The following is a 27306-nucleotide window of genomic DNA, read 5'->3' as shown; positions in this document are numbered from 1 at the left end:
ACTAGTAAAAGACTTTAGTGTGTACTGGGTATTATACATCAGGTGAGTTGTTCATCTGAATGGAAACAAGAGAAAATGGGATTTTCTGGGTATGGGTGTAAATAAATAATTATGACTTGAGCTACAGTGACACCTTATGGCTGAGATTAGTTTTTCAATTTCAAAAATGTTATTCATGTCTTGGGCAAACCAAACCTCTTTCCTCTTTATGTAATGCAGACAAAAAATCAGAAACAGAATTTTTGTGAAATTTTATGGCATACTGAAATGAGTTTACTTAGTCAATGCCAGGTGTATGGTTGGCCATAGCATACTCTGGACACATTGATTCTTGTTGAAGGAGAGCAAAATTTTCAGTTAGTGTAATTTTTATTCTTCTTTGAGTGACTGCCCATGCTAAGTCTATTCTTGGTGACTGTGTTTTTTATGTGTATAAGCTCAAGTTCTTTGCCATCAAAAAGAGGACTGTTCACTGTCACTCTCTTCACACTCATTTTGTAGGTCTTTGTGAGCCTGCAGAACAGACTAGATCTTTGAAGTGATTTGGGTTAAATGTGTCCCCATTCTTTTGTTCACAAGAAGAAAGCAGAAATATCTTATTTTGCCTTAAGTGCTGTAATCAGTGTATCAGGGAACATGGATTTTCATGTCTTTTATTTTACTTTTTCTGGTTTTGTTGGGGGTTTTTTATCTTTTCTTTGATGATTCTCCATTTTAATATTACCCAAAATGTCCTGACATAGACCATACCTGAACTGGGCATGGAGAAAGGTTTAGAAACTCTTTACGGCTTACTAGACTCAGTAGGATCCCTGTAGAAAAATGTTCTCAGGGAGTGATCTGAGATTTTTTAGCTCCCCAGCAAATTCAGAGATTAAATGGCTGAATTAGCTGCTTTCCATGCAGGGCATGCCTCCCAGAGCTGCTGCAGTACATTCCCACTGGGATGGTAATGGAGGGTCCCTTGGTCTTCTCTTCAGCACTGTGTAAGGCTTGCTGCCCATAAAAGCTGTCAAGAAAACAGAGGGCATGGCAAAGTTCTGGCCAGCTCAGCTCACATAGCTTCCTCACAGGTGTTTATATTCCCACCAGCTTTGTGCTCCCTCAGAGAGGTCAGACTATCCATGATTCTGTCCACCTGCTGAGAAGTTAGCCTTGTCCTCTCTGAGAGTCAAATCTGCATAGGCACTTGGTGGAAATTGCTTTCCCCACCTGTTCTGTAGCTGGTTACCTACACAGGTTTACTGACTCTCCTCACTGCTGGAAACTCCTGCATTTACTTAGTGAAAAGGCTGCTGTGGCCCCTTCTTCCTTCATATTCTCCACTGTGAAAGCCCAAAGGATGTGAAGGGAGCCTGTGCAGCGGCAACAGATACTGTTATTGCAGAAAAAAAACCTCATAAATGTCAATGCAGACTTACTGAAAGTGAAATTTGTGTGGACAACACCTCCTTGCTTACTGAAAGGCAAGTAAGAGCTCCTTTGTGTGGTAAGTGTTGAACCAAGCTTTTAAAATCTTGGCCTTTTGGTCAATTTGCTCTGTATACTCAAAAAAGGAGTTTACATTCTGAGGTGAAAATTGCTCTGAGAAATTAAGTTGGGGATGCTGATAGCAGCATGACTAATTCTGTTCTTACTGTAGAAGGCTGATGGAAATCATTAAACTCAAAGTTTATGGTAGGAAGAATATTACTATGGCAACAATATTATTTTTCTGAAGAAAAATATGCATAATTAAATATGGCTCATTGGATCCTAAAGGGAAATGAAAATTATTATGAATTTATTTGTCTGGAATGTTGATTATTTTAACAGCAGGAACAAAATTCATGCTGTTGAGCAATGTTGAACTGCCTGGCATTGAATGCACCAGGAATTAAAGAGATCTAGTTAGACATGGAGGGTTCTGAAAGGGGTGAGCCAGCAGGAGTGAAGAGTGGACTTCCAGTGTGCTGGGATGATCAGGCAAAGTACTGGGAGATGCAGGAAGGAGTTATGTGAGAGCAGTAGATTAGAGCAAAATTACAGTTCCTTCAAAAATAGCCCTGTAACATGCCTGTTGTTGGAATTGTTTTTCTAGGTATTCCAATTTGTGAAGTCTTGCTCTAATTTGCTTTTTTTTTTTTTTTTTTTTTTTTTGAAATGACACTGACTTGCTGTTAGAATGAGAAAGCCATGAAAAAGGTGGTTGGGGATGGGTGGTAGAGAAAGACATTACCCTTTGGGCTGTAGCATTTCAAAGCAAGCTGCTCTATGTCCAAGAAGATCCCACAGGTGATCTGAAATAGTTTAGCTTTCGTTTTCAAGTTCCAGAATACCTGCTAATGTTGATACACAATAACAGAGCATCTCAAGCAGTCCCATCACATCCCCCACAGATGGAGAGTAATTCAGCATACTGCTACTTCAAACTGTAATGAGTGCTGTTTATGGATAAGCTTTTTTTTTTTTTTTTTTTTATATCTTTTTAACAAAACAAGATGCTTAAAATCAACCAGAACTGAAGCATAACAAACAGCAGTGTGGGTAGGACTGTTCACTTGAGAGAAGGATTTTGCCATTTTTTCTGGATGCCACTTGCTTTTAATGCTGTGCAATTCTTTGCATCTGTGTTTGCAGATTCTCACCAATCCAAACCATCACTTTGTTGACAGCTCCTTGTATAAAGATGTTATCTTAGTGGCCTGGGATCCTGCTCCCTACTCTGCAAATCTGAATGTGGTAAGATATCCAGTTAGACCTTTCTTCCCAATTATTTGAAAGTACTGGAGAAAATTAATTTACTGCTTTAGTTTCCTGGTTCTCCCTTTTCACCATGAACCACAGGTTCTGTCTTTTTCTGAGTGTGGAATGCTATGTCTGTAGGAATTGGTCAGAATTGTTTGTTGGTCAAAAACATTTTAGTAGCCTGCAGTTATACTGGATGGGACTGTTCTGAGATGCTAGGATAGATTAATGGTGACATTTTTTGGATAAAACATTGTTATTTTCATATAACAGCAAGTTTCTGTGTGCTTGCCAAGGTGGTAACATTGCTAGATTTCACAAGTAGGTTTTATCAGGAAAGGTGAAAAACCGCATCAATTTTTCCTCACCTTCCCCTCTGCCTCCCCAGACAAAATACAACTTTGGAAATCTCATTGGGTGCCTTCTCCATATCTGAGGCCTCCTCCCCGCCAGTTTTCCCTTTATGTCCCCTGTCCCACAGCCATCTGTGCCCTGCTGTCCACCCCCTCACTGAGAGCAGCAGACGTCCATCTGGTTGTCGCTGGGGGAGTCTCTACTTTGGCTCTTGCTGCAGCTCCAGTAGACAGGTTGATCTGATGGCTTTTGGCACAGGGAGCTGGGAGCTGAGCAGGCTGCAGAGCAGAAAGTGAGGCTTCATCTGCTGAACTCCCCTAGCAACAGATGCCAGAGGCTGCCTGCTTCCCACGCAGGCTGCCATCAGCCCACGTCAGGCTGCCTCCAACAGGGACAGGGCTGCTTTCAGAGCAAGATTCACCCCCAGGCCCAGAGATCATGCCACAGCTCTTTGAACCTCTTCTTTAATGTGGATCTGTGAGGAAAAAATGGTCTTGGCTCATCCCACAGCAGTCAATTGCTTGCTGGGAGTCTCTGTATGAAGAAAGGGAGCAGAATAGCCCAGAGTGAGGAATGCCTTTCTAGCAGAAGCATCCACCAATGCAGACTGCTTTGCTACCTTTGCTTCTGTTCTGCAGGACCCAAATGAAGGCACCTTATGCTGTTGTACATGTAGTGTTCAAAACATGTTTAATACAGTTAAAAACATCTGACTTTTTTCCTCCCAGTGGTATAAGAAGCCAGACTACAATCTGTTCACTCCCTACGTACAGCATCGCAGGAAGAATCCAACTCAGCCATTCTACATCCTCCATCCAAAGTTTATATGGCAGCTCTGGGACATCATTCAGGAGAACACTAAAGAGAAGATACAGCCCAACCCTCCTTCTTCAGGGTTTATTGGTAGGTGTATCAAAGATGGTCCCAGTAGACATGTTAGATTAAAAAAATAATTTAAAATGTATGCATTGCATTAGGATCAAGCCCATATTTGTGTACTGTTTGTTCTTGGTGCTCTAGCAAAAACAGTCTGAGAACTAGAAAATAGTTGAGTGAATTTGATGTTCTGATTTCTTGCCCTTCACACCCATACTGTCTATCATATCTATAAAACATGCATATATCAATGAAGAATTTATATTATTCCATATTAATTTTTCTGTTGAGGACCTACTCAATTCTGAAGTTCCTGGTTGGGATCATGGAGCAGAGAATACTCAGACAACAAATGAGAGCAGAGGGCAGATCATGTAGATAGAATGAAATCAATGTCAGGCTGAGCTGTATTCCCTACATAAGTCAAGGACTTCTAGTGCTCAGTCTGAGCATTTCTCCACTGGAAGCAATAGTGTTTCACTGTATTTTTTGGTCCTTCCTTAGTATTTCTGGGGGCATAATTTTGTTCTGTGCTCCCATTCATACAGCAGAACAATTTATCTGATGCACACCAGGCCCTGACTGTGGACAGGTCTAAAGGATCAAGTAGTTAGAGTGGCAAGGTTGAGTCAGTCCTTGCCTGTGCTTCTAGTCTCAGAGCTTCAAATACCATCTTCCACTTTGGAAACTCCATCCTTTCCTCACTCACATTGTGATAGGTATTTGCTGCAGTCAGAAAATGGTTTGGTTTTTCTTTGTATCTGAATCTGAAAACAAAGACACCTGAGATACCATCAGACATGGGAGAACCAGTTGTGAGCATTTATCTTGGGTTCTATATGCAGTAGTGGCATCCTAGGATACCTTGGAGCACACTAAAGGCCTTAGAGAGGGTACAGAAACTCCCAGAGGGATGAGATAAAGGTGTCTGGGAGATGCCCATCTATGCATTGAGTGGTTGTGCATATCTGGAACATGAGTGGAAAGTAAAGGAGACCTGGTGTCTTGTTAGAGGGGAACTTGGCTGTTGGTTAATTCCTGAAGTGAGGTTTTTTTGGAACCTGCTTGTAAAAATTCACAGGGAGAAGACAGCTCATGTGGAATGATCTCACAGCTGCATTCACATTTTGCAAAAGTGTTTCTTGTAGCAATGAAGTTGTTGATAAAAATAGGTTAACAGCTGCTGATTGTAAGAATAGTGAAGAGGATCATTGTGCTGTCAATCTGTACTTCCACCATAGATAAAAAACCTTTCAAAAGAAGAAATAGAACACTTCTTTGAAGAAATGGAATGAATTTCACTATGAGAATAGAACAGCAATCTTCAATCCCAAATCTAAATGCTAGTGACAAAAAATATCCTTCAAGCAGACAAAGCTTTGAAAATATAAACCATTAAACAAGCAAAATTTTAACAACAGAAGCTGTACAGATAAATAGACTCTGTGTACAGATGCAAATTTGCTGCCTTCTCTAGTGGGAATTTTATTCATATTGTTCTTTTCCAAGGAGCAGTGCTTTTTGGTAGGCTGTTACTAACTTTAAAAAAAACAAGGTAGTTTATTGAATGTCATATTCACCCCATTTCATAACTAGCTACTGTTCTCATAGATGTATTTTAATTTTTTTATTAGGGAGAGTCTTCCTGTTTTGGTGACTTTATTGAATTAATATCTATGCATTGCACATGTAACATAATCTAAATACAGAGGTAGCACAGAAACAGCAAATGCATATTGTCAGGGACATAAGGGACAAGATAAAGCACAAAATATAATGCAGCTTGGCAGAAAGTTGAAAAGTCATGTTGGTCCTCAGGTCAGGTATCTCTCAATCACTCATGCAGCAAATAATCCTGTTGGAACTGAAGCTGACAGACAGAACTAGTGCACCTGTACAGAAGGGTATCCTGAATATTAAGCTTCTACCTGATTCTTATAAAATCTATAAAATTATTATCTATAGAATTAGTAGAAAGACTGAGTGATGACCATCATAAAATACAAGTGTCTTAATTTCAAGAAGAGAAAATAATTTATTAAATGGCCACACTACTAAATACCACTCTCCTTAAAACTCCTACATGAAATAAAACATGCTGCTGTTAAATAGAGAGTATGAATTTTTACAGAGACAGACATTCCTGAATCTAAACAATTTCTAGCATGGACCATGATGATTCTAATCATATAGAAAAGGTTACAAAAATGGTTCTGAGTCAAGTGAGGCACTTTTGTTTCAAGCTTCCATTAGGCCCAGTTTACAAAATTGGACAAATGTATAAATTCAAACATGGAAACATCAGAATATTTCTTTTCACGAATGTCAAGAATGTTATAGCATGGTCTTACACTGTTTCTTCAGTAATTGCATTTTTCTCCTGACAATTGTATCTATTCCTGCTGCTTAGCAGTGTTTATAAGAAACTGAATCTTGCCAAAGGGAGGATGTTGGTGGAATGTGTCCTCAAGGTGTTCTTCTGCAGCAATGAGTCAGCATCCTTCCTCAGTGACTGATGTCAGGGGAATCATTTAACATCGTTAATAGCTGTATTACAGTACTTAAGTCACAATATTATTAAATATCTCAGAAAGGAGGCCAGTGGGGAAGAGGTAGTCTCTCACATCCTTTGACTTTAGAGGAATGAGAGAGAAGAGAGAGAACTTCTCCCCTGTTTTTTTACTGCATGGAAGCTAGGGAAAATAGTGGGTTTTGCACTTCCTTTGGGGTATGGGCTGCTCTATATCTGCATAAATTCTGCCTGGACCCCCTGCCTCCTTCAAACCCTGCCAGGTCAGCTCTGCACCAGGTCAGTGCTGCTGAGGAGAGGCAGCAGCATTTGACAGCTGCTGGCTGGGGTGGGGGAAGCACAGTGCTTGTCCCAGCTGTGGAGGGGAGAGCAGAGGATGGGAAGAGCAGGATTGGTTGAGGGGAGGGTGGTTTGTGGGCAAAGGTCCAACAGGGTAAACCAACATTTTAATTTTAATCTGAGAGTCTCTTTTGGTTTGTTTCCTGAGACACCAGCATGGACTTTAGCTGGCTTGTGACTTTGCTTTATGTGGCTTGTCATAGCTTAGCTAGTGTTCCACCTCATTATGAATCATTGACTCTTTGTCTTCCTAGTCTAGTCATTGTAAGAGCTTCAAGAAGCCAGTACTTCATATTTTTGCATCACTTTTGCAGCTGTTGCCTTTGTGCTTCTAAACAAATTTCTGCACTGTGTTCTCATCATCTTGCATTAGCATGAGGCAATTGCCATGGTGGCTTTTCTCAGTTGAAGTTGTTGGTTCACATTTGGTTGAAAATAAGTTTGTTAAATGAGTATTGATATGTTTACGTCTTGTCTTGGACTTGGATCTATGCCATTTTACTTGCAAGATATATAAGCATCCAACCACCAAACCTCAGATTTAGATTCCACTGGCAAATCCTAAATCAGCTGTTACTAGGGAAGGATTTGCCCTACCTTTTGGCAACACAGGTAAGTCACTTCTCAATTCCTGCTAATCAGCCTTTCTGAAATGTGAACTCAGTCTTCCTCCTGTCTTTCTGTACATATTAAAGTTCAGTTTTTAATTGAACCTGGTAGTTTGTAAAGTGTCAGTCTGTACTGTCACCATTCTACTGTAAGAACTGAGTGTTCCTGTTGCCAATGTAAACAGCCTATTCTGACCTTAAATTTTTGTCATCTGAAGACCAAGAGTAAAACTGCAGAATTTCTCAGGAGCAGCATTCTGTGTTCATCAGATGGGATGGTACATCAGCATTCAGGAAGTTTGAGGGCTTTTAATAATGTCAAGATTATATAAAGGCTTTTCTGTGGAGATTTTGCTCCTGTCCATTGTTAATTTAGTGGATTTTCTATAAATTCCTACTTACCATAGTCTATAGTACGCTTTGCTGATTTAGCTCTTCAGAGGTGACATTAATTGAAATTCACATTTATATACTCATATAGGGCAGTGATTTTTATCTTTTTAAAAGCTAGGTGAAAGCTGAGACTGCAGTATTTGTTTAGTTTTCAATCAAAACATGACCTGTGTAGATTCTTACATTTTAGGTTGTCTGTGTAGGTGGTAGTTTTGCTATGTGCTAGAAATTTTGGCATAACATGCAATCCACAAAACACAAAATAACTAAGCACAGGTTACTTTATTGTTGGGAGAAGGGAAATGTTGTTTGAGGCTTTACAGTTGATGTTACAGTTTTAACAGTTATGCATCATTAACAGTTGATAACATTGTTTTAATCTTCATTTGCATGCATCAAGACAATAGTATAAGCAAGGCTACCATTACACTGCAACATTAGCAGGTCGTTGTATAACTAAGAACTTAAATTGAAAATTACTTCACATGTTGCATAGAAGTAGACAGCTGATCTCCAGCTCTGCTTAGAAAAAAAATGCACTTTCATAAACTGAAAGAAAAAATTAGACATATTTAGAGTTGCCTTTGTTGTTGCTATTCAGTTCTTCTAACAGCAGTTGGAGCAGGAACAGAATAGTGCTCACTCCTTCCAGCTCAGTGTTGTTCAAGTATTAGCACACAAATAAATAATACCTCCAATACATAAGCTTCAAATTATTCTTGCTCTAATAAAAAGCACACTGAAATTTGAGTATCTCCCACTTCCCAAAATGGAGACATAAAAGAGCAAATTCTTCTCTTAAATCACATTAAAAAATTTATTATTCTAGTGTATCACCCAAAATTAAATAATACATCTAGAATTACATTATATTACTGGCCAGTATTTTCCAGTCTATGCTCATATTACAGAATGTATTATTGTGATTAATGTAGAGCTTTTTGCATTCACCAAGTTATAAATATGTAATTTTCTAAGTCTACTATGTAATGCTAGTGTCTATACATCAAAGATGACAAGTATTGCACAAATTATTAAGCTTAGGCACAGGGCCATTTGGTGACAATTCTTTGATAAATAATTTGGTTTTCTTGTGGTTAATATTTTTCACATACTTCGTGATCTAAACAGAGATAAAAGAACACTTTTACAAACTAAGTGCTTTAAAAAGCCAGAGCTACTTTTACTCCATATGCCAAAGAATAACTGGGCACATTTGGCCCAGTTTCAAGGAGTTTCCTGTGGTATCTGCAATCCAGACAAGAGAGACTATATATAGTAGTAGATGATCATATGGAAAACTATACATTCTAAATGCTTTATGCTTATTTGTAATGCTTTAAAATACACAGATTATCACACACAAATCTACTAGCATATCTAGCTAAATTATTTTCTGTAACTGAATTTATGATAGTGTGAAATGAGACATTATGAGTAAAATCAGATTATGTTCATTTAAATCTTTTCAGCATCTCTTACATTATGTTATAATGATTCTGTGTTCTTGATGAATGTTTGAGTTACACTTATAATTCTAGATGCTTTTGTACAGCATCTGTTGATTCAGATATATTAAACTATCTTTTATTTATTTGTAAACTAGAGAACATTCTTTTTTAAATTAGAGTGCTAACCACAAAGCTTAATTGTACTATACAGTATTTGTGGTGGAAAATCAAAACCTTTGGAGTTATTCAAATTGCCAAGAACAAATCGAAAAAACATTTTCTCCTTTTGATTAGATCCATAGTACATATTCATTTGTAAAAACCAACCATGCAAGGAATTTAATCTTCATATAATTCAGGTTTAAATGTTCTCAGTGCAGATTGTAAAAGCTAGATTTATTTGTGCCAGTTGGACTGAGTTTAAACTATACCAAACATTTGGTATATATATATCTGCCAAATAGGAAAAAAAAAAATACTACACTACACTTGATTTTAACCAAAATGCCAAGAAAGCACACTTTTCTAAGCATTTTTAAATACTAATATAGATTTCAAAGTATGTAATACTATTTTAGCATCTATAATTGTTCTGTTACAACAAAGTTGCATTTGACTGTTTCTCTGACAACCACATCACATGACTTTGGAATAATTTATTTTATAGTATTCTATGCTCACAATTCTTTTTTTTAAGTGTCCAGTTTGTGAATATTTTATAGTTGAATGGCAATGTTCATAAACAAAGAAGTTCAAACATAATATTAAAAATATTTTGGGGGTCATGTCAGTGGCAAAAACCAATTGGTGATTTAAAAGGTTTATAATATCACTGAAGCTAAATGGAGGAGTGAAGGGAAGGTGGGAGGGTAGATGAAAATGCAGACAGCTTGGCACACTTACATCTGCTGGATACAGATGTCAGTAACTCCCTGCAACATTGTTAAAGCAAAGAGAGAAACTGAGTTAGAGTGGTATGAAAAAACAGGGGATGGAATGTGAGACCAGTAGTCCAGGGACCTCTGTTGGCAGCTCTGTTTTAGGGACTTAGGAAAAACAACCTAGACATATGGCATTAGTAAAAAATAGAATAAAACCTGAATATATCCTAGTACGTGGACTGATGTGAATGTCCTAGTGGTCTAAACTGCTGCTGTTCTTTTAAAGATGCTCAATTAACATTTTTTGTAAACTGAGTTTGCAGTAATGGCACTACAACACTAGGGCTGTCCCCTGTAGAGGGGTTTCACATGCTCCAAGGCATGAGACAGAAATGAAACCATTTCTTCTCTGTTTTAGAGAGGACTGTATTTGTACAAAAAAGAGATGGCTTTCTTTCCAAAAAGAACCTTTTCTTTTAATTCTTCCTTTCCCATCCCCTTGTTTTCTTGTTTTGTTCTTTCTTAATGCAGTACAGAACAGCAGGAGCAGATTATTTTGGAGGAGAATCTGGGGGCTGTGCCAGCTAAGTGGAGGGACCTGCCTCTCCAGGTTCATGTGTAATCCTGCATCTCACCCACAGATGGTTTGAATGGGAGTCCTGGTTGTACCACACTGTAGATCCCATGGACTGGAGGTCTGTAATGTCAGAGGTGCTAAAGGAGGAACAGTCTGGCACTGACCACCATTTTTGCCAGACTGGAGTTTGAACATTTGACATGTTCACAAGGCCTGGAAGTATCAGTGTTGCTCCTGATTCTGCCAGGACAGATAAGCCTCTAGCACAGGGACATTTCTGTATATGGTAATCTCTACTTGTTGTAGCTCATCTTTCAGACTTCAACAGAAGAATGAGCTATAACTTAGCTGTTACCACTCAAAAAATAGTCTGCCAAGTCACTCCTGCCATGTCTTTCCTCCTGCCAAACTTCACTGTCCAGCATGAGCAAAAATGTAAGAAAAGTAGAAATTAGATTATTTATGAGCAACCTAGACTGAAATCCCAATACAGGGTCTGGATGGAACCAGGCAGGAAAGCTAAGGAGCTAAACTAGATAGTCCAATGTGCCTTTTAGATTGGCTCTGGAGGACACTGAACCACTGATGACTAGAAGATAAAACTGTACCACTTCTAAGTCCTCCATTAACTAATTTACAGGAAAGTCAATGACACTGTTTAAAATTTTATCATGGTCGAACCATACCTGGAGTTATGTGGCTATTTTTCTGTTATTAAGGAGTCACAATTCTTGTTCTTGACAGTTTTCCAATCCCACAAATGGCAACTTCCTCTATTACTTTTAGATTTCACTTGGTAACGTGGCAGTGAAATAAAGCATGATTTGATTAAGGCTTGTACTTTCCATCAGAGACAGTTTTCCTAAGATGATGGTGGTACAGCTTTTGAAATTGGCTCTGAGTGCAGGAGAGAAGCCATTTTACTGTCTGTTTCTGGATGTGGTTCATTATTGCACAGGTTTCCACCGTGCACCCTCTGATCCAGCTGGATAACAGTTACCTTGGAATGGTAGGTGGGCTCTCCGTTGGTGGAGGAAGGAGGTTGGCAGTGGAAAAGCTGACGAAAGCATTTGTAAAACTAAAACAACAAAAAAACAAAATTCTGTATATAGCTGCTTGGCAGGTTACAATTCAGAGCATCTCTGCAACATCTTCAAGGCAAGGTAACATGGTTTATTAAGATTGTGTTTTGTGTTCAAGTAGGGATTAAATATTTTTTCACCATGAAGTTGTGTTTCTTGCTGCTTAAGACTGAAGTTCACTCCAATTTGAGAACGCTTTTCTAACACTACAGATTCTGTACAGCTGTAGAACTATTATAAAATATTTTCATAACCTTTAATTTATGATAAAAGATTTAATCACAGAAGTAATTGGTTTTCAGTTGCTTCACACATCAGGCATCAAAAAGTCATTTTGATAATCTAATGATACACAGCAGGGAGAACATGGGGTTCTTTTCATTAGCAAGCCATTGGAATCCCTGCATTCCCAATCTGTAAACTAAACTTAGAAAATGGCTTTGCTTAATTAAGAAACCAAAATAATTTTTAATGTTAATTCATTTCACTTCTGAGATCTACCCAAAACACCATTGATGATTCCAAGGCTCTTGTGCAGAAAAAAACCCCAAACAGTTCCATCAGTTCTCATCTCTAAGTGCCAAGTGAGCAGAGTTATACAGATACCTCCTTTGACAGCTGCCAGTCCTATTCAGCAGACAGGGATACCAGTAGTGCTACAAATGCCTCAATACATCTTCTACAAAAACTTATTTTTTCAGGGAAATCTTAATAAATAAATAAATAAATAAATAAATAAAAAAGGCATCCAAAACTTACTTTATGTCACTTTCCCTTTGAACAGCTTTGGGAAACATAAAAGGTTTCCAGGAGCTGTGATTGATGTGAAAGTATTGTGGTTTGGGCAATATTGTTGATCATTATCTGGTATTAGTCTATCTGAAAATGTGCAGCTGCAACAGCAATATTTCTCTTGTTTCAAGGCTATAAAGACCACAGTTGATGGTGCTGGTGATAGTGGGCCATTGGCACATGGCAGAAAAAAATGGGTTGGCATTTTGTGGACTTCTCTTTGCTGAGCAAGGAAGTGGTGAGGGGCTTTTTCTTATGACAGCACTGCTTTAAGTAGGAATTCATCTCAGGTGTCTCTCCAAGAGACTCTTCACAGAAAAGCTGTGGATTTCTGTGCCACCACACATGGGTGATGTTTCTGTAAAGAAAACATACCCTTCTACATGTGTTTGGCCAAGTCTTGCTGCTTAGAGAGAAGCAAGTGGGTGGGAAAAGTGTAATTGGTTCAAATTCAGACTAAGAAAGTCCAACTCTGTAACAAGATGATGTTTCAAAGATTCTTGAGGGAGATGTTTTGTGAACAGTCCATAGAGTAAATGTGGGGAGGTGGGAAAGAGCAGTGTTCTCACTCAAAGTGCTGATGGTGATATGCAAGTTCTTTACAGGCTTTCTTCATGACTTTTATCCTACCCTGTTGGCTCTACAGGGATCACAATCTTTATGTATCAAGGACAAGTGGAAGCTGTTCAAATAAAAGGAACAACTGCTTCACTTAATGATTTTACAGAATACTCAAGGTGTGCAACAGGAAAGAAAAGAGGGAAAGAAAAAATGGATTGGATGACTGCAGGGAAACTCCTGTGAGAAAAGCCAAAGCTGGTGCTCACTTTTGTTTTTTTTTTCACCTCTTGTTGCAGGTATCCTCATCATGATGTCCATGTGCAACGAGGTGCACGTGTACGAGTACATCCCCTCGGTGCGGCAGACGGAGCTGTGCCACTACCACGAGCTGTACTACGACGCAGCCTGCACCCTGGGGGCTTACCACCCCCTGCTCTACGAGAAGCTGCTGGTGCAGAGGATGAACAAAGGGCTGCAGGATGATCTCTATCGCAAGGGCAAGGTCATTCTGCCTGGGTTCAAGGCTGTCAAGTGCCCCAAACGAAATGATTTCTCACACTTGTAGAAGGAAGTCTTTCGGACACCATGTGCAATAAGGTACTACTGTCGTACTATAAACAAGAAGAGAATACTTGAAAAAATATATCTTAGACCAATCTAGTCTTGAGTCTATAAATTGTAATTAAGTAGCAGGCATGAGAAATACTTCTTTTCTGAGCCTGAGTATTTATTACTGCTTTGCAAATAGTTACTGAAAGAAAGCAAAGGCTTAGCTAATGAAGGTGCAAAGGACATAGTTAGGCAGAAATATAATGTATTGTTGTTGGTGTGACTGTCAGAATTTGTCGGTGGTCTCATGCCACGTACGCTAGACTGTATTTTTTTTTTTAATGAATTTATTTAATTGTCAAACCTGGCATTGTGAAACAGCATCTATTGTTCATGTATGTAGTGAGCAGCCAGTTGAACAATGCAGCATTTCCCATGGCTCCGTGGGATTTTCACACTCTCCCAGAATGAAATAATTGCTGCTCCAAGCTGTGCAGTCATTCACTAGAGCAGAATTTAGTGCCTGGCTCTCTGCAGGCTCAGTTCCAGCCCTTCAGCTGAACTGGGGCTAAGGGTGGTCCTGAAGTGCGTGCAGCTGGAGATGGCTGTACATAGCTAAACCAGTTAAACTACTGGATGTAATTTTGGGTGCTAGTCTCCCATGCTCACTCTGACTGAAGAGGGAAGAGAGAAATGTCTCATTTCTTGAGAGAAAAAAAGAGCATATTTGTAACCCAATTAGGAAGAAAAACTCTCCCTGGAAGGACTTTCAGGAAGGTGAGAGATGGAAATGCTGCCTTCCCCCAGCACAGAAACAAAAGATCCAGAGAAAGCCAAGGGAGGCTGTGCAGCATTCACCCATCACACTGAAGGCAAGCATAAAGGGAACTCATCTCTTGTCAACAAAATAGCATTCAGGAATTACAGACATTACAGACATACAGACATTACATAATACAGACATTATTTGTTAGGTATTTCATTGGTATCTGAATCAAAGTCACTTGTTCACAAGTTCTTGCTGTTCAGAAAGGAGAAGTTTTCTGACAAAAGAAGATATTATCAATATTTTTTACTTAATGCTTGAAAGACTATAACCCAGAAAAGCAGTAATGCCTGCAAAAATCTGACTATGGATTGCATAAGGAGATGGTTTGATATTTTCATTCATAACACATAAGAACAATATTCTTTGAGGCAATTCTAAAAAATAATTGTCTGGAGTAGTTTTCTCAGTTTTTTGTTTTGGTTTTTTCCCACCTGACTGTAGATTTCCTTTTAGAGTAAGTTCAGCAGGAATATGTGTATGCAAAAGCACAGCTATATCCTACTCATGTCTATCCAGCAAAAAAAGCAGACAGCTCAAAGGGGCATTGAAAAAAATGGCTGACTGGTTGTGGTGGGAAATTTTTTTTTGTTTGTTTTCTTTTTGACTTAAGCAAAAAGCCTTCTGCCAGAAAAAAACCAAGCCAAACAACAATTACTATTTCACCTTCAATTGTAATGTAAGTATAATCACAAAATCCTTTTTCTATCACTCAGTTCTTTGGGAAGCACTAGGAAGGATCTGTTGGAAGGATCATTTTCCTTCCTCAAAATGAAGACTATATGTCTTACATAGGGACTTAGCCTTCTTTTGGGGCTTTATTATGATCTTAAGTTTCTTCTTGTTGACAGAAATGATGATCATTTACTGTACTTCTGTGTTGTATGGATAGTTATGTCCATAAGGCATTGTGGTACACATCAAAATTAATAGATTTTACTCATACTAGCCTTGGACTCTGGATATAGTACATGCCAAATTCTTTTTAATGTTATGTGTGGTGGCAACTTTTATTCTTGAAGTTAATAACATTGTTATTTAAATGCATGGAGGACAGATAGCCTACACAGAACTAATCTATTTTTCCATATGTTTGGTACTCTGTTTGCCAAACATAAGCAGTCTGAACAGTGCAATCAAATATGTCTCTCTCTGCTGTACCCTGGGTTAGCTATGACATAACTGTAAAGGAAGAGAGTTTTGCTTTCTAAGACTAGAGAATATTCTCCTTTTAATAAGCAGGAACTTCTAGAGTTCCAAAAAGGAAAAAAAAAAAATCACTTTGGCCTGCAACCACTAACTTTTAGCTTTGATTTTTATAAAGAAGGAAAATACTAATTGCATTGCTCAACCACCCACAGAAGGATTATGTAGTATTATTTATTCTCTCAATGATTTGTCACAATAATTATCAGAGCTGTTGGTTATACAGAACAAGGCAAATTTATAAAGTTTCATGTAACAAGTGCTAAGCATACCTACTTAGCACATCATTTATGTACCAATGCAGACCCAGATCTGAGATGTTATATAATGAACTGTATATTTTTAATTTACTGGACTGCACACTCAAGCCTTTGCAGCCAAAATTTTCTCTTTGCCATATCCTTCTTTATATGGCAGTCAGTCCTCCTTCCACCAGTGCAAATGAGATTGTAGCACCATCACCTCAGAAGATGCTGCAGCAGTTTGCTCACAGAGGAGGAAGACCAACCTGTGATGCCACCTTTAAAAAATGAGCCTGGAATGGCTTTCTAACACTGGTTTTCACTGTGATGTTTTACTGGTCTGCCTGCTCAAACACATTGTGCTTGTTTAAAGAGCATTTTCTCTCCTACCTTGTCTTGTCCTAATTCAGCTTTTGGCACAAGTGCAAGTGTGTTTGATCTGTTAATTGAGGGCTCCTCTCTGCTTACAAGGTACAGAAGCTGCTCCTCTCACCACTTCTGCTGACATTTATAAAAGCCTTCCAAGTGTTTTTGAATTAATGGGCATTTCCCCATCCCTTGTGAGGGCAGAGGAATACTTGCAAAGAACCACATTCAGTAAATTTAAAACAGTCAATGTGTAATAACACTGAACCACGGCTCTTCTAAAAATAAAGGGTGAGAGTGCTGCTTTTAGATGCATGTTAAATGCAGCAGTGTGAAAGGAAGTGTATTTTTTCACCAAGATCATGGGACTTTTTGGGGAAAAGACAGAGGCATGGCTTCATAACAGAGTGGGACAGTACCTAGGCAAGAGAGGTTTGCACAAACCTGGTGCACCTTGAGGTGCCTCATCAGCCAAGCAATTGCCTCTGCTATTGGGCCCCTGAGCTCCCTTTGCACTTGTAGGCTTTAAATTTATGGAATTTACTGACAAGTAGGAACAAGTTGCCTTCAAACACTATCAAGCCTCATTTCTGTGCCCTGGTGCTGTGGACAACAGTTCAAGTTAGCTGAAACAAACCAGAAACACAGCAGCAGCTTAAGGAAATGTGCTGAGTTTATGCTGAATTTAATTATGCTCTTCTTTCCCAACTGTGAATTCTGTAACTTTTCTGACTTGAGGTGCTCTATCATTTTATTAATTTAGTTTGGATGGTAAAATCGAGGTATACTTTTGTTCAATCAAAAAAAAAAAAAAAAAAAAAAAAAAAAAAAAAAAAAAAAAACCAAAACAAAAAAAAACCAATTACAGAATATTTTGCCTCATTTTGAACCAAAATCTTTTTGCTAGAAAAAAACACATTTTGTTCCACTCCTCTAAAGTTCTAAAGGTTACCTCAGCATAAACTCACAGCTCAGTCCTTCCTTAGAATAAACTACTACATCTTTTTTTACCTTGTATTGCAGTTTTATGCTGTAGAAACTCTGGTAAATTCAGTGAAATTACCATTATGTAAGAGAGAAGGGTGATATAAACACTCTATGGACACTCTCACTGTACAAATTTAATTTAAGCTTTGCTTGTCTTTGGTCAAGACACTTTCTTTGGTGAAGAAATATGAATTCTGAACTTGTTGCTGTAGATCTCTTGCCAAAGTCATAAAAACCAAAAGAGCTGTTTGTTTTGTTTTTTAAATGAAGTGTCTACACTCACTGGTTGCACAGACTGAGCACAGTCATTTTAGAGTCTGAATTAAACAGGAGTTCAAAACACATGTGGAGCAATCCCTAGTGGGGTTTTCAATTTCTTTTTTCTTCAGAAGTTTTTAAGGGTGGAAAATGCTATTTGGACAGTGACACAGATGTACTATGAAAGGAGTATTAAATGCATTGACTGCAACAATAAATTGTTACTAATTTTTCCTTTATGCTTTCTAAAGTTGATGCATATTTAAATGAAATCCTGCTTTGAAGTAGGTAATCCAGAAGCCTGCTGTTAAAATGATTTGAAACTTTGCCAACATCTATCCTCACACACAAGGAGGATACCTGATTTAACTGTTTGAAATTTAAAGTAGCCCACATTGAGGGTACATGAATCACTTAATGAATTTTGACAGTGCTGATGTCTTCTCTCTGGCTTACCAATCAGATTCAGAATTTTGTTCTTGAAATAAGAGTTGTGTGTAAAAGCCTTACTTTTTTTCATATCATCTCATCACTCTTAAAATATGTATTCATTGAACTATTCAAATATAAACTGTGTACTTTTTTAATAGCTTTGAGAATTATTTTGTATGATGATTTTTTTAAATGAATGTGTACTCTAATAACAAACATTAAGATTTTACAGGAGTCACATTTTTAAGCAGTGTTTGTATACATTTTAACACTTTTTATATTTTCTATTATGATTTTGTATATTTTTATGTATACACAGTGTACAGATTTTTTCCTGTAAATAAAACATTTGTTTTCATTTGTTTAGGAGTGCTGGTCTTTTCATATTGCCCTAAATGAATGACACTGAATTGCAGGTGGAACAAAAGAGGGAACGTGCCTGTCAGTTCTGCCCACAATTTCAGTAAAATTTCAAATGGAAATGGACAGCTAATCTGACAAGGAGGTGTCACAGTAAACTACAGAAAAGAGGAAAATATTGCCAAGCCAGTTTTATTCTAAAGTGAACATGTGGACCTGAGCAGATGTGCTAGGAATCCCTGGAAGAATATATTCACCATAAATTTCTTGTGATTGCCAAGCAAGGAGTTTGTCAATTGTCAAGCATGGAGGTCATGCTCCTATGACTTGGTATTGTACTTGAAATACTGACAGAATTCAGCTTCATGGCTGTGCTACCCATTCAAGGAATCCAGTGTTGTTTAAGGGAGAAGAACAGGGTTTTTGATAAATTATTAATTAAAATGAGAAACAGCTTACCAAAGGGAAAATGTAAATTGCCATTCAGTCTGTGATGAATAATGTGATGCATAATTTAACCACATCCATTAAATGTGGGACATGCTGCTGCTTTTGGGAAGTTCTTGAACTACACAGGGATCTGAGTTGGGGCAGTGGTGGTGATATTCTGTGTTTTCATGCCAGGGACTCATCTTGAGTCCATGCCAACGAGAAGGTTGGTTACACATTAGTGGAATGATAAAAGCTGGATTGCCATCGTGTGCACTCCTGGCAGCTCACCCTGGGTGCTACACCAGCTCCTGACAGGCAGTGTTGGGGCTAGTTACTGCCATGGCATGCAAGTAACACCTCTCAGAAAACTCCCATCAGTGAGATACTCTAGAGGATAAAATGAATGCTGGAACCTACAAAAGAAGCCACTAATTGGTACTTCTTAAATCCAGAGATTTTACTTAATTTGTTAAAAAACTAACAAGAAAATATCACTGTGTTCTGTCTATTAAACTCAACTTCACTCTGTGACATCAGAGAGGTTATTCTTGTCTCACTGCATTCAGTCTGTACCTCAGTAGGAGGTGGAAGTCTATGAACTATATTGTGTGGGGTACAGAGGACTACTTAAATCAACTAGAGTACTGCATCCAGACCTGGGACCTCCAGCATAAGAAGGACATGGACCTGCTGGAGCAAATCCAGAGGAGGCTCACAAAGGTCAGAGGGCTTAAGCACCTCTCTTTTGAGGAAAGGCTGAGAGAATTGTTCAGCCTGGAGAAGGCTCTGGGGAGACATTATTGTGTCATTTCAGTATTTAAAATGTACTTACAAGAGAGATGGGACAGGCTTTTTAGTAGGGCCTGTAGTAATAGAACAAGGAGTAAAGGTTTTAATCTGAAATAGTATAGATTTTTTTTTTCTTCTTTTTGTAGATACAAGAAAGAAATTTTTTATGATGAGCATGGACCACTGGAACAGGTTGTCCAGAGAGGTGGTGAGTGCCCCATCCCTGGAAATACCCAGGGTCAGATTGGATGGGACTTTGAACAACCTGGCTGAGTTGAAGAAGGTCCTGATCATTGCAGGGGATTAGGACTAGATGAGCTTCAAAAGTGACCTTCCAACCCAAACTATTCTGTGATACTGTGATAAGAACAGCTAGAGTCAAGTCTTTTACTAGAATCACATCCACCACCTTCTGCAGGTAACTGCACCTGCAGCAGTGACTAAACAGCATCTTATTGTGGGACTGCATCAATTAGTGTGAACTAACACTTGTGGTGTGTTTGGACTTCTGTTCTAGATTTCCTGGTATCATGATCTTTCCAGGATGACAAATTTGATAGTTCCATCAGAATAGCATGGATTTATCTGCTGCATCCCAAAACTTAGCAATGTCTACTCCATTTAGGTAGCCTTCCTCATTTTTTTTTTTAGATTCTACTTTCTTACACAGTAAGATACTCCAGAGAATGCACTTCACAAAAATGGCAGTATAGTCTGACCCCAAAGTTTCATACCTTGATAACCAAGGCAAGTAAGAAGTTGCCCTTCTTCTATAACAGCATGCCCTGTTGTTTCTTTTTCCTAAAAGTAAGCTAAGCAAATGCTTATTTATTTTGATGAAAATATTAACTGATTATATTAGGATGAGAGGTAACTCTAATGCAGTAATATAGTGGGGATTTTCTAAACTGGAGGCAGAATAGCCATCAGAAGACTGGAAGCACAAGTAGGTTGTGACAGATAACAGGGGTATCATTGCTGGATTCTTAGAAATTATAAAATGAAAGAACAAGGTCCAGTGAAAGGAAGGGGGAAGAGACCAGGAATTATGAAAGACACCAAGAAAACAGAAAGAAACAGACAGAAGATGTACTACATCAGGTGGGCAAATCTGTTGCTTTTTCCTAATAGTCACCTACTTGGGTTTGGCATTTTGTTTTCTTGATTTTTTTTTTTCCCCACACATTTGAAAGAAACCCAACTAATCTCTTGGTGCTTGTATTGCTGCTGTCAGGTTTAGTGTGCTGGGATGTGATCTTAAACTATAGTAGAGCTAAGAACAGACTTCTGCTGGAGTTCAGCTTCTTTGCAAACAAATGAATCCCACAAATTTAACTGAGAAAAGACTAATGGGGTTACACTGCTACTCTGAACAACCTCCTCCCTATGCTTATAGTCACTTGTATGATAACTGAAATAAGACAACCAATTTTCTCTGGTGATCTGTTTCTGCACACAGACAAATACAAATCAGATTTCCTGTTGGCACCAAGATGCTGACAGGTAGGGGATAATTAGTGTAGCAACAATTCCTTATATGCTTGTGAGAGGACTCCAGAAACCCTGAGGGTTACAGAGGGCAGGCAATAGGCATCACAGGTGCCTTGATTTTATGAAAGCAGCCAGACGAGAAAACTGCTGCCAGTGCTGACTCCAGGCTGTGTCAGCTGCTGTTAATTACCTTGCTCCAGAGTTGTCTGCAGCTGAACTGCCTGATTAAAATATTTTACTGCCCCACCTTCTAAGCAGGAGTTGTTTTCCCCCTCGGTTCTGGAGCTCTGATGGATAGGCAGTGCTGGCTCATCCTGCACTGCTCTGCTATGTGCAGCAGGTGTGTCTCCTGTGCAGGTGAGGCACTCAGGGTGGGAGTGTTACTAAGGGAAGAGGTTTGAGGGATTATGGATTATTTTGGTTTGTGTAAATCTAGAAGGCTTTATCTTTTAAGCCTTGTTTAGTGATAGCAGTTGTAGGAAACATAACATGAATGTACCTCAAGTAGTTAGAGTTCATGACTTGTGAGTTGTCTGATGTTTTGTAAACCAGGCAGCATTCTTGATTTAAAGCATCTACACTTTGGATTAAGGCATGAAAACTTTTTGGCAAATTAAGGCAAGAAACATGAAACACATGTCTTGGGCAAGCTAAAAGTGCCAGAGGGCTACCTCTAGGCCCAGCCTAACTGCCCATGGGGCACATGAGCCAGGAGGTTTATATAAAGTGCCGTATCCTGCGTAGGAAGAAGGCAGATGACCAGAAAGGAACAGTGGGGAAGGTTTGGTTCTGGATCTCTTTCTGAGCCTGCTTTTTTCAGTAAAAGGGGTAGCTGATGTTTCCAGCTGGGTCAAGCAATATTCCTTTTAGAAAGTTGTTTCTCAATTATTTTCAATGCTTTTTATTGTCTACACAAATGAAATTTTAAGCTATCTGATGGACCTAATTTAGACTTTACAAATGCATAGGGCTGAATGTAGCTGTCAGGACATTAGGCATTTGTAGCTCCCAAGAAGTAGAGATAAGACGAAAACATGTAAGCTGTTACCAAAACAATATGGTAGAAGAGGAAGAAAGGCAGAAACAACAGAGCATATACCATGCCTGAGAAATATTGCTTTATCTTCATGGTTATAGCATGCTATTCAGGTAATTGTTTTAAACTATTCCTTTTAGCTAAGTCCCCATGAAATGTGCTCTCATATAAAGTTAACAAAGTGAGAGATCAAAGCTGAAGGGATCATAAAGTGGGGATGATTATTTTGTCAGGATAAACTTTTCTTTGCCCATACTTCAGTGTAATCAGCATGGCTGCTGGACTTCAAAGGCATTGATTATGTACATGAAAGCAAATATTAACAATGCTACCATGTCTTAATGCACACTGGTTTAAGACAGCACATGGTTGCTTTCAATGGGTTTATCAATACAGAAAAAACACACCAGTTGTCATATTTATCTCACAAATGCTCTTCCCTGGCCTTAAACAGAGCTACTAAACCCCATACAGCATAAAATACATGCAGCATGTAAAGTGAATGCCTCCTACCTAAAAGAAACTTAAAAAGCAACATGAGGAACTTCAGTGAATATCAGCAAAATGGATCCTCCGTTTCCTCTTCCCATTTTATAAGTTAGAATTGTTTAGGGTTTTGCAGTGTGATTGATAGATTCTGACTAACAGAGGCACCAGAAAATTTACCAGTCTCTACAATAACATTCTACTTCATGAGGAGAAATGAAGGGTCTATTACCACCATAATATGGGATGAATGATTCCAGATCATTTTAAGATAACTTGAATTTTGCTGGAAGTTCAAAGCATAGCAACAAGAAGTATTTTGACACCTGAAAAATCAATGTATTTATATAGTTACAGTCGATATGCTGTTCTGCTGATCCACTTTTTTCTTGTATTTTCAGTTCTTTAGCTATGGACTCTACATCAGCCCAATGGAATAAAATAAAGACTCCAGCTGACTGTGATGGGTTTAGGCTGGCATATTCTTGCCCCAGTCTTGCTATGAATATAGCACATTATTAAATATTTGTAGAAATGTGATCATAGTGTGTTGGGGGGTTTTGTTTGTGATTGGGTGGGGTGTTTTTGAGGGGTAGGTTATGAACTGCCTATCTTTGGCTATGTATGTAACACCTTTAGGGAAAACAGATCTTCCAGATGTTCCTTACAGAATTTCATTAAGGCTGAGACCCAGAACACTGCTTGGGGAAATTCAAAAAGTGTTCTTTCCATGAGATTATTTTTGTAGTAAAATACCAATGGCTGTCTTCCCTTGTGAATTTCTCAGGGTCCTTTAGCTTTAGAGTTGATCACTCTTGCATTCCGCTAAAACTCACACACACACAGAAACTTCAGAAGCTCTTGGGCATTCTACCAACTGATGCTTCTTCTTGGCACTAACTAATTCTACCTCTGGCTAAAACATAGGTTCTTACAAGCCTCCTCCTCCCCCAGATTTGTCAACCACCTGCCCTGTTGCTTTTGTTGCCAAAAATTATATTTCCATCAACTCCTATGAATGAGATAAAGGAAGTTCTGATACATGAATGCTGGAAGAACATTTAATTGCCAGATATTCATTCTACTGCTGGACAAGGGCTCTTGTTCCTTTGTCAATAAATGAGAGCTGCAGTAAGTGGTGGATATAAAAGATGAGGACTAGGTCTTTTCCAGGTTTTACTTTTATCTTGGTTTGCAGGCAATTACATATTGATTTTACCCAAGGCAGAATTAGCAGTTACCAAGAGGGGGTTGATTTGTGATTCTTTTAGTAGCAGTCATTTGGTTGTATGTGTGAGTAATGCAATAAGAGAACCCATTGGGCTAAGAAATCAGAATTTCTGTTCTAACAGAATTTTTAATTCTTCTATAACTTCTTTCTCATATTGAACAAAACCAAAACAAATTATAAAAAAATCCTGGAAAAAAACCCATACTATCAAAATATCCAGTTACATGGGGATATCTTTATGGATCTATAGTTCTACTTCATTCTAACTGTGCCCCTATAAATTAAATCACTGGGCTGAGCATCACTTCACTGCATTTCCTCCCCCTCACTGAGCCACTGCTGTTCCTGGACACAGGGGATGCAGTCTGGTAGGAGAGCTTGATCTGCTGGGTGCAGGACAGTGTTTTTCATTGAAGATACTTTTGACAAGAACCAAGGTGTAGAAGCTTAAGCATGGACACCTGGGTCCATAATGGACCCAGATCACGGTCCTTTTTTCCTTGCTGAAAAAAAAAAATTGGCAAAATTAACAGCTTCTCTAATATTGAAGCAGCCACATTTCACACTGAGAAGATGCTTTACTGGGAAATTGACTAAAGTGACAAAAATGCCTGGTTTTTGTTTTCCAGCTCGCATAGGCATTCCTTTATTTTGAAGCTGGAGATTGCTGTGAGAGAGGTGAAGAGTTTTGAAGGTCAAAAGGAAGACAAGTGATATGTTTTCATTTGACCTTTGACTTGTAGTGAATTCCAATTGGCCTAAAGCCAGCAAACACAAGTCCTGTAAAGCCTTGGGTGAACTGTAAAGTCTTGGGTTTGAACATCACATCTGAAGCAAGGTCATCCATGAAGTGCTCAGCACACAATAGCTGTTCCTTATGCAGCATACCCCTGGTGTATACTTCTACACACCCACTTCTGAAAATCTGATTCTAATTAAGATTAAGGGATTTAAGAAGTCACCATAGAGCTGATGTTCTTGCTTTCAGTTCAGATTCTGAAGATAATAATAATCCAGAGAGTTAGACACTGCCCACAAGACAGAAACAAGAAGTAACTTCTACTACATTGGTTCTCTACTGACATCCAGTGAATGCTAAAAAAGTTTCCCGAATAAAACACCCAATTCCAAGCATGAGTACCAAAATTATACTTTGAATATTTGTTTTGAACATGAGATTATGAAAATAAATTAGCTCACACTAGCAATGTGGGGTAGAAAGTGAACTGTTTATGGTGTCCTAGTATGAGGAAAAGACAGCTACCAAAGAAGAAGGGCTTTTTGAGGAATAAAGGTTTATAAACTGGGTACAAATAAATTTAGTTTGGGAGCAGTTATTATGCTAAACATCAGGGGAACAAAGCTCTGTAACAGCTTTTACTTCAAAAGACAATAAACCTCAAATTTATTTTCGTTTGGACACATAGTTCTGAATTGCATTCAATGATGCAATTTATAATGAAAAGGATTATTCTAATGAATTACAGGCCCAGTACAGTTTTATATTGTATTTTCCACACTATGGCAATGATTATTTCTTTGAGTACAGCAGATTTTTTGCCCTGGAGGAAGAAGGACATCAGGATAAAATCATAAAATAAAGTTCTACACATTTGAATTAGAATTGCCAAGCCAGTCTGTGAGGGGTTGAACACTAATCTAACCTTTAATCCTCAAGTTTCTCCTGCTGCAAGACTAGGATGAAGACAATCATATGCTTTACAAGGATACCAATGATTAACTCAATTAAAAATATTTATTTAGTGGAGGTTACATAAATGCTTAAAAATATTCTCTGTCTAGGAAAATTCATTTTGTTTAGTCTCCATTCATCTAATCTGAAACAATTGTTGCTTCAATTCATAGTAAAATACATGACTGCATAGATATGCCTGGTACACACAGTAAAACTCTGAGAAGTAATCTCAACTGACACAATATGTAGAAAAAATGCCTTGCTCTGAATACAATTTTAGTATTATGCCACTACCATATGACAAAAGATTATTCATCTATTGAGCAGGAGAGGGAAATTAGACGCTCTGTCACTGCCAGGGTTACACTTACTTTTTCATCTCTTGAATTTGATTGTTCCCATAAAACAACAATTCTTTGTTTATCTAATATGTTGTATTGCACTGCATTACAGAATGTTGCATTCTGTTTTCTTAGCTGACCTATGCTTGTATTCAGCTTTGGCATGGTAAGTAGTACCAAATGCTTGACTGGAGTCCTACTTATAAAACTTGGATATATTACAGAAAAACAAACATCAGAATTGAAATGAGGAATTCAGAGGCTAAATAAATGCTTGCCCTTAACCAAACTAAGGTGTGGGCTAAAATCAAGTCTGATCCCTGACCTGCCACTGCAGCTTAGACCACTGCAACAGAAGATCCTGTGACATCCACTCATCCATTTTGAAGAGTAGCTTAAGTTTAGCTATCTGTGGATCACATATGCCTTTGTAGGATTTTAACTGTCCACACCAAATTTAGAAATTTCAGAAAAAAAACCAAAAAAACTGCCAAGAGCTTTCACCCAACTTCTAGATCACACTGAAGTAATGGAAAGTGAGAAACAGTACAATTGCTAACACTTCATCCTTTTCACCCTGAATTTCTCTAAGGACTGGCTGAGTTCTTGTCCATGCAGACCCTCCCTTGAGGACAGATGTACCTGTGATGCCAGCAAAGAAACACCACTTTGGCTGAGCTTCCTATGACATCTACTTGCAAGAGCAACAAGGCTACCAAGGGACCTTGTTTACAAAAATCTTAACACTTTTTTTTTTTTTTTTTAGCTGTGAACATACCACATTTCTTGCTCTACAGTAGCTCTGAATACTGAAAATTTCCATTTATTTATCAATCTATCCTGCAGGTTTAATGTTACAGGTGGAAGTGTATGAAAAACAGCTGATTGTAAATTAAGTTCTTAAACTACCAGGACAACTTTAGGCTGAGTGTGATAGGCATGGGCAAACTATGTGACTGAAGCTCCCACACTGGAGAAAATTTGAGATTTGTAACCCTACAGTGTATCTGAATCCTTAAACAGTTTGTTGTTTTATTGCCTTTTGGGCAGTGACAATAATTGTAGAGGTCAAGTCTTCCCCTGCAGCTATTTCCTTGCTTTCCTCAAACAGGCAGAAATGTGAGTCTCCTGTCATTCAATCACTGCAGTTTATGCTGATTTATTTCCCTGTGTCCACTAGGGAAAGTGTGACTCTGACCCATTCTATTGACCAGCATGGTCCACAAGGTTGTCAGGAAGCAGGTGAGGCAATGTTCCCTCTTCTCTAAGATTATCACAATGAAGATGCACTAGAGTGGACATGACCTCTTAAACTGAGGCACAGCTATACTTCTGTTTTGAAATTTGGCTGCTCCAAATATAACAAAATGCTAACTTGCATCATGCCTAAGGGTGATTAATTACACT

At 38.4% G+C, this 27306-nt stretch overlaps 2 protein-coding genes across 5 annotated transcripts in view; one reads left to right on the top strand and one right to left on the bottom strand.

Annotated features, from left to right (window-relative positions):
• Window positions 1-15154, top strand: part of ST6GAL2 (ST6 beta-galactoside alpha-2,6-sialyltransferase 2) — a 106391-nt gene extending 91237 nt beyond the window's left edge. For 2 of the 4 annotated variants that reach the window (XM_079300673.1, XM_079300672.1), the window contains exons 4-6: window positions 2620-2721; window positions 3810-3984; window positions 13468-15154. In XM_079300673.1, the coding sequence (XP_079156799.1) occupies window positions 2620-2721; window positions 3810-3984; window positions 13468-13736 (546 nt within the window). In that variant the 3' untranslated portion in view covers window positions 13737-15154. The remainder of the gene's footprint in view (window positions 1-2619; window positions 2722-3809; window positions 3985-13467) is intronic. The other 2 variants (XM_079300671.1, XM_079300670.1) reach the window with 1 other exon arrangement.
• LOC306799553 (pinopsin-like) overlaps window positions 10602-27306 on the bottom strand; it is a 74407-nt gene continuing 57702 nt past the window's right edge. The window contains exon 5 of the mRNA XM_079300739.1: window positions 10602-11814. Within this exon, the coding sequence (XP_079156865.1) occupies window positions 11599-11814 (216 nt within the window). The 3' untranslated portion in view covers window positions 10602-11598. The remainder of the gene's footprint in view (window positions 11815-27306) is intronic.

Source organism: Erithacus rubecula (assembly GCF_903797595.1).
Source record: "Erithacus rubecula genome assembly, chromosome: 1".
In the NCBI taxonomy this organism is placed as follows: Eukaryota; Metazoa; Chordata; class Aves; order Passeriformes; family Muscicapidae; genus Erithacus; species Erithacus rubecula.
Note: the sequence above shows the minus strand (reverse complement) of the source record. Positions and strands in the feature narration are given on the sequence as shown.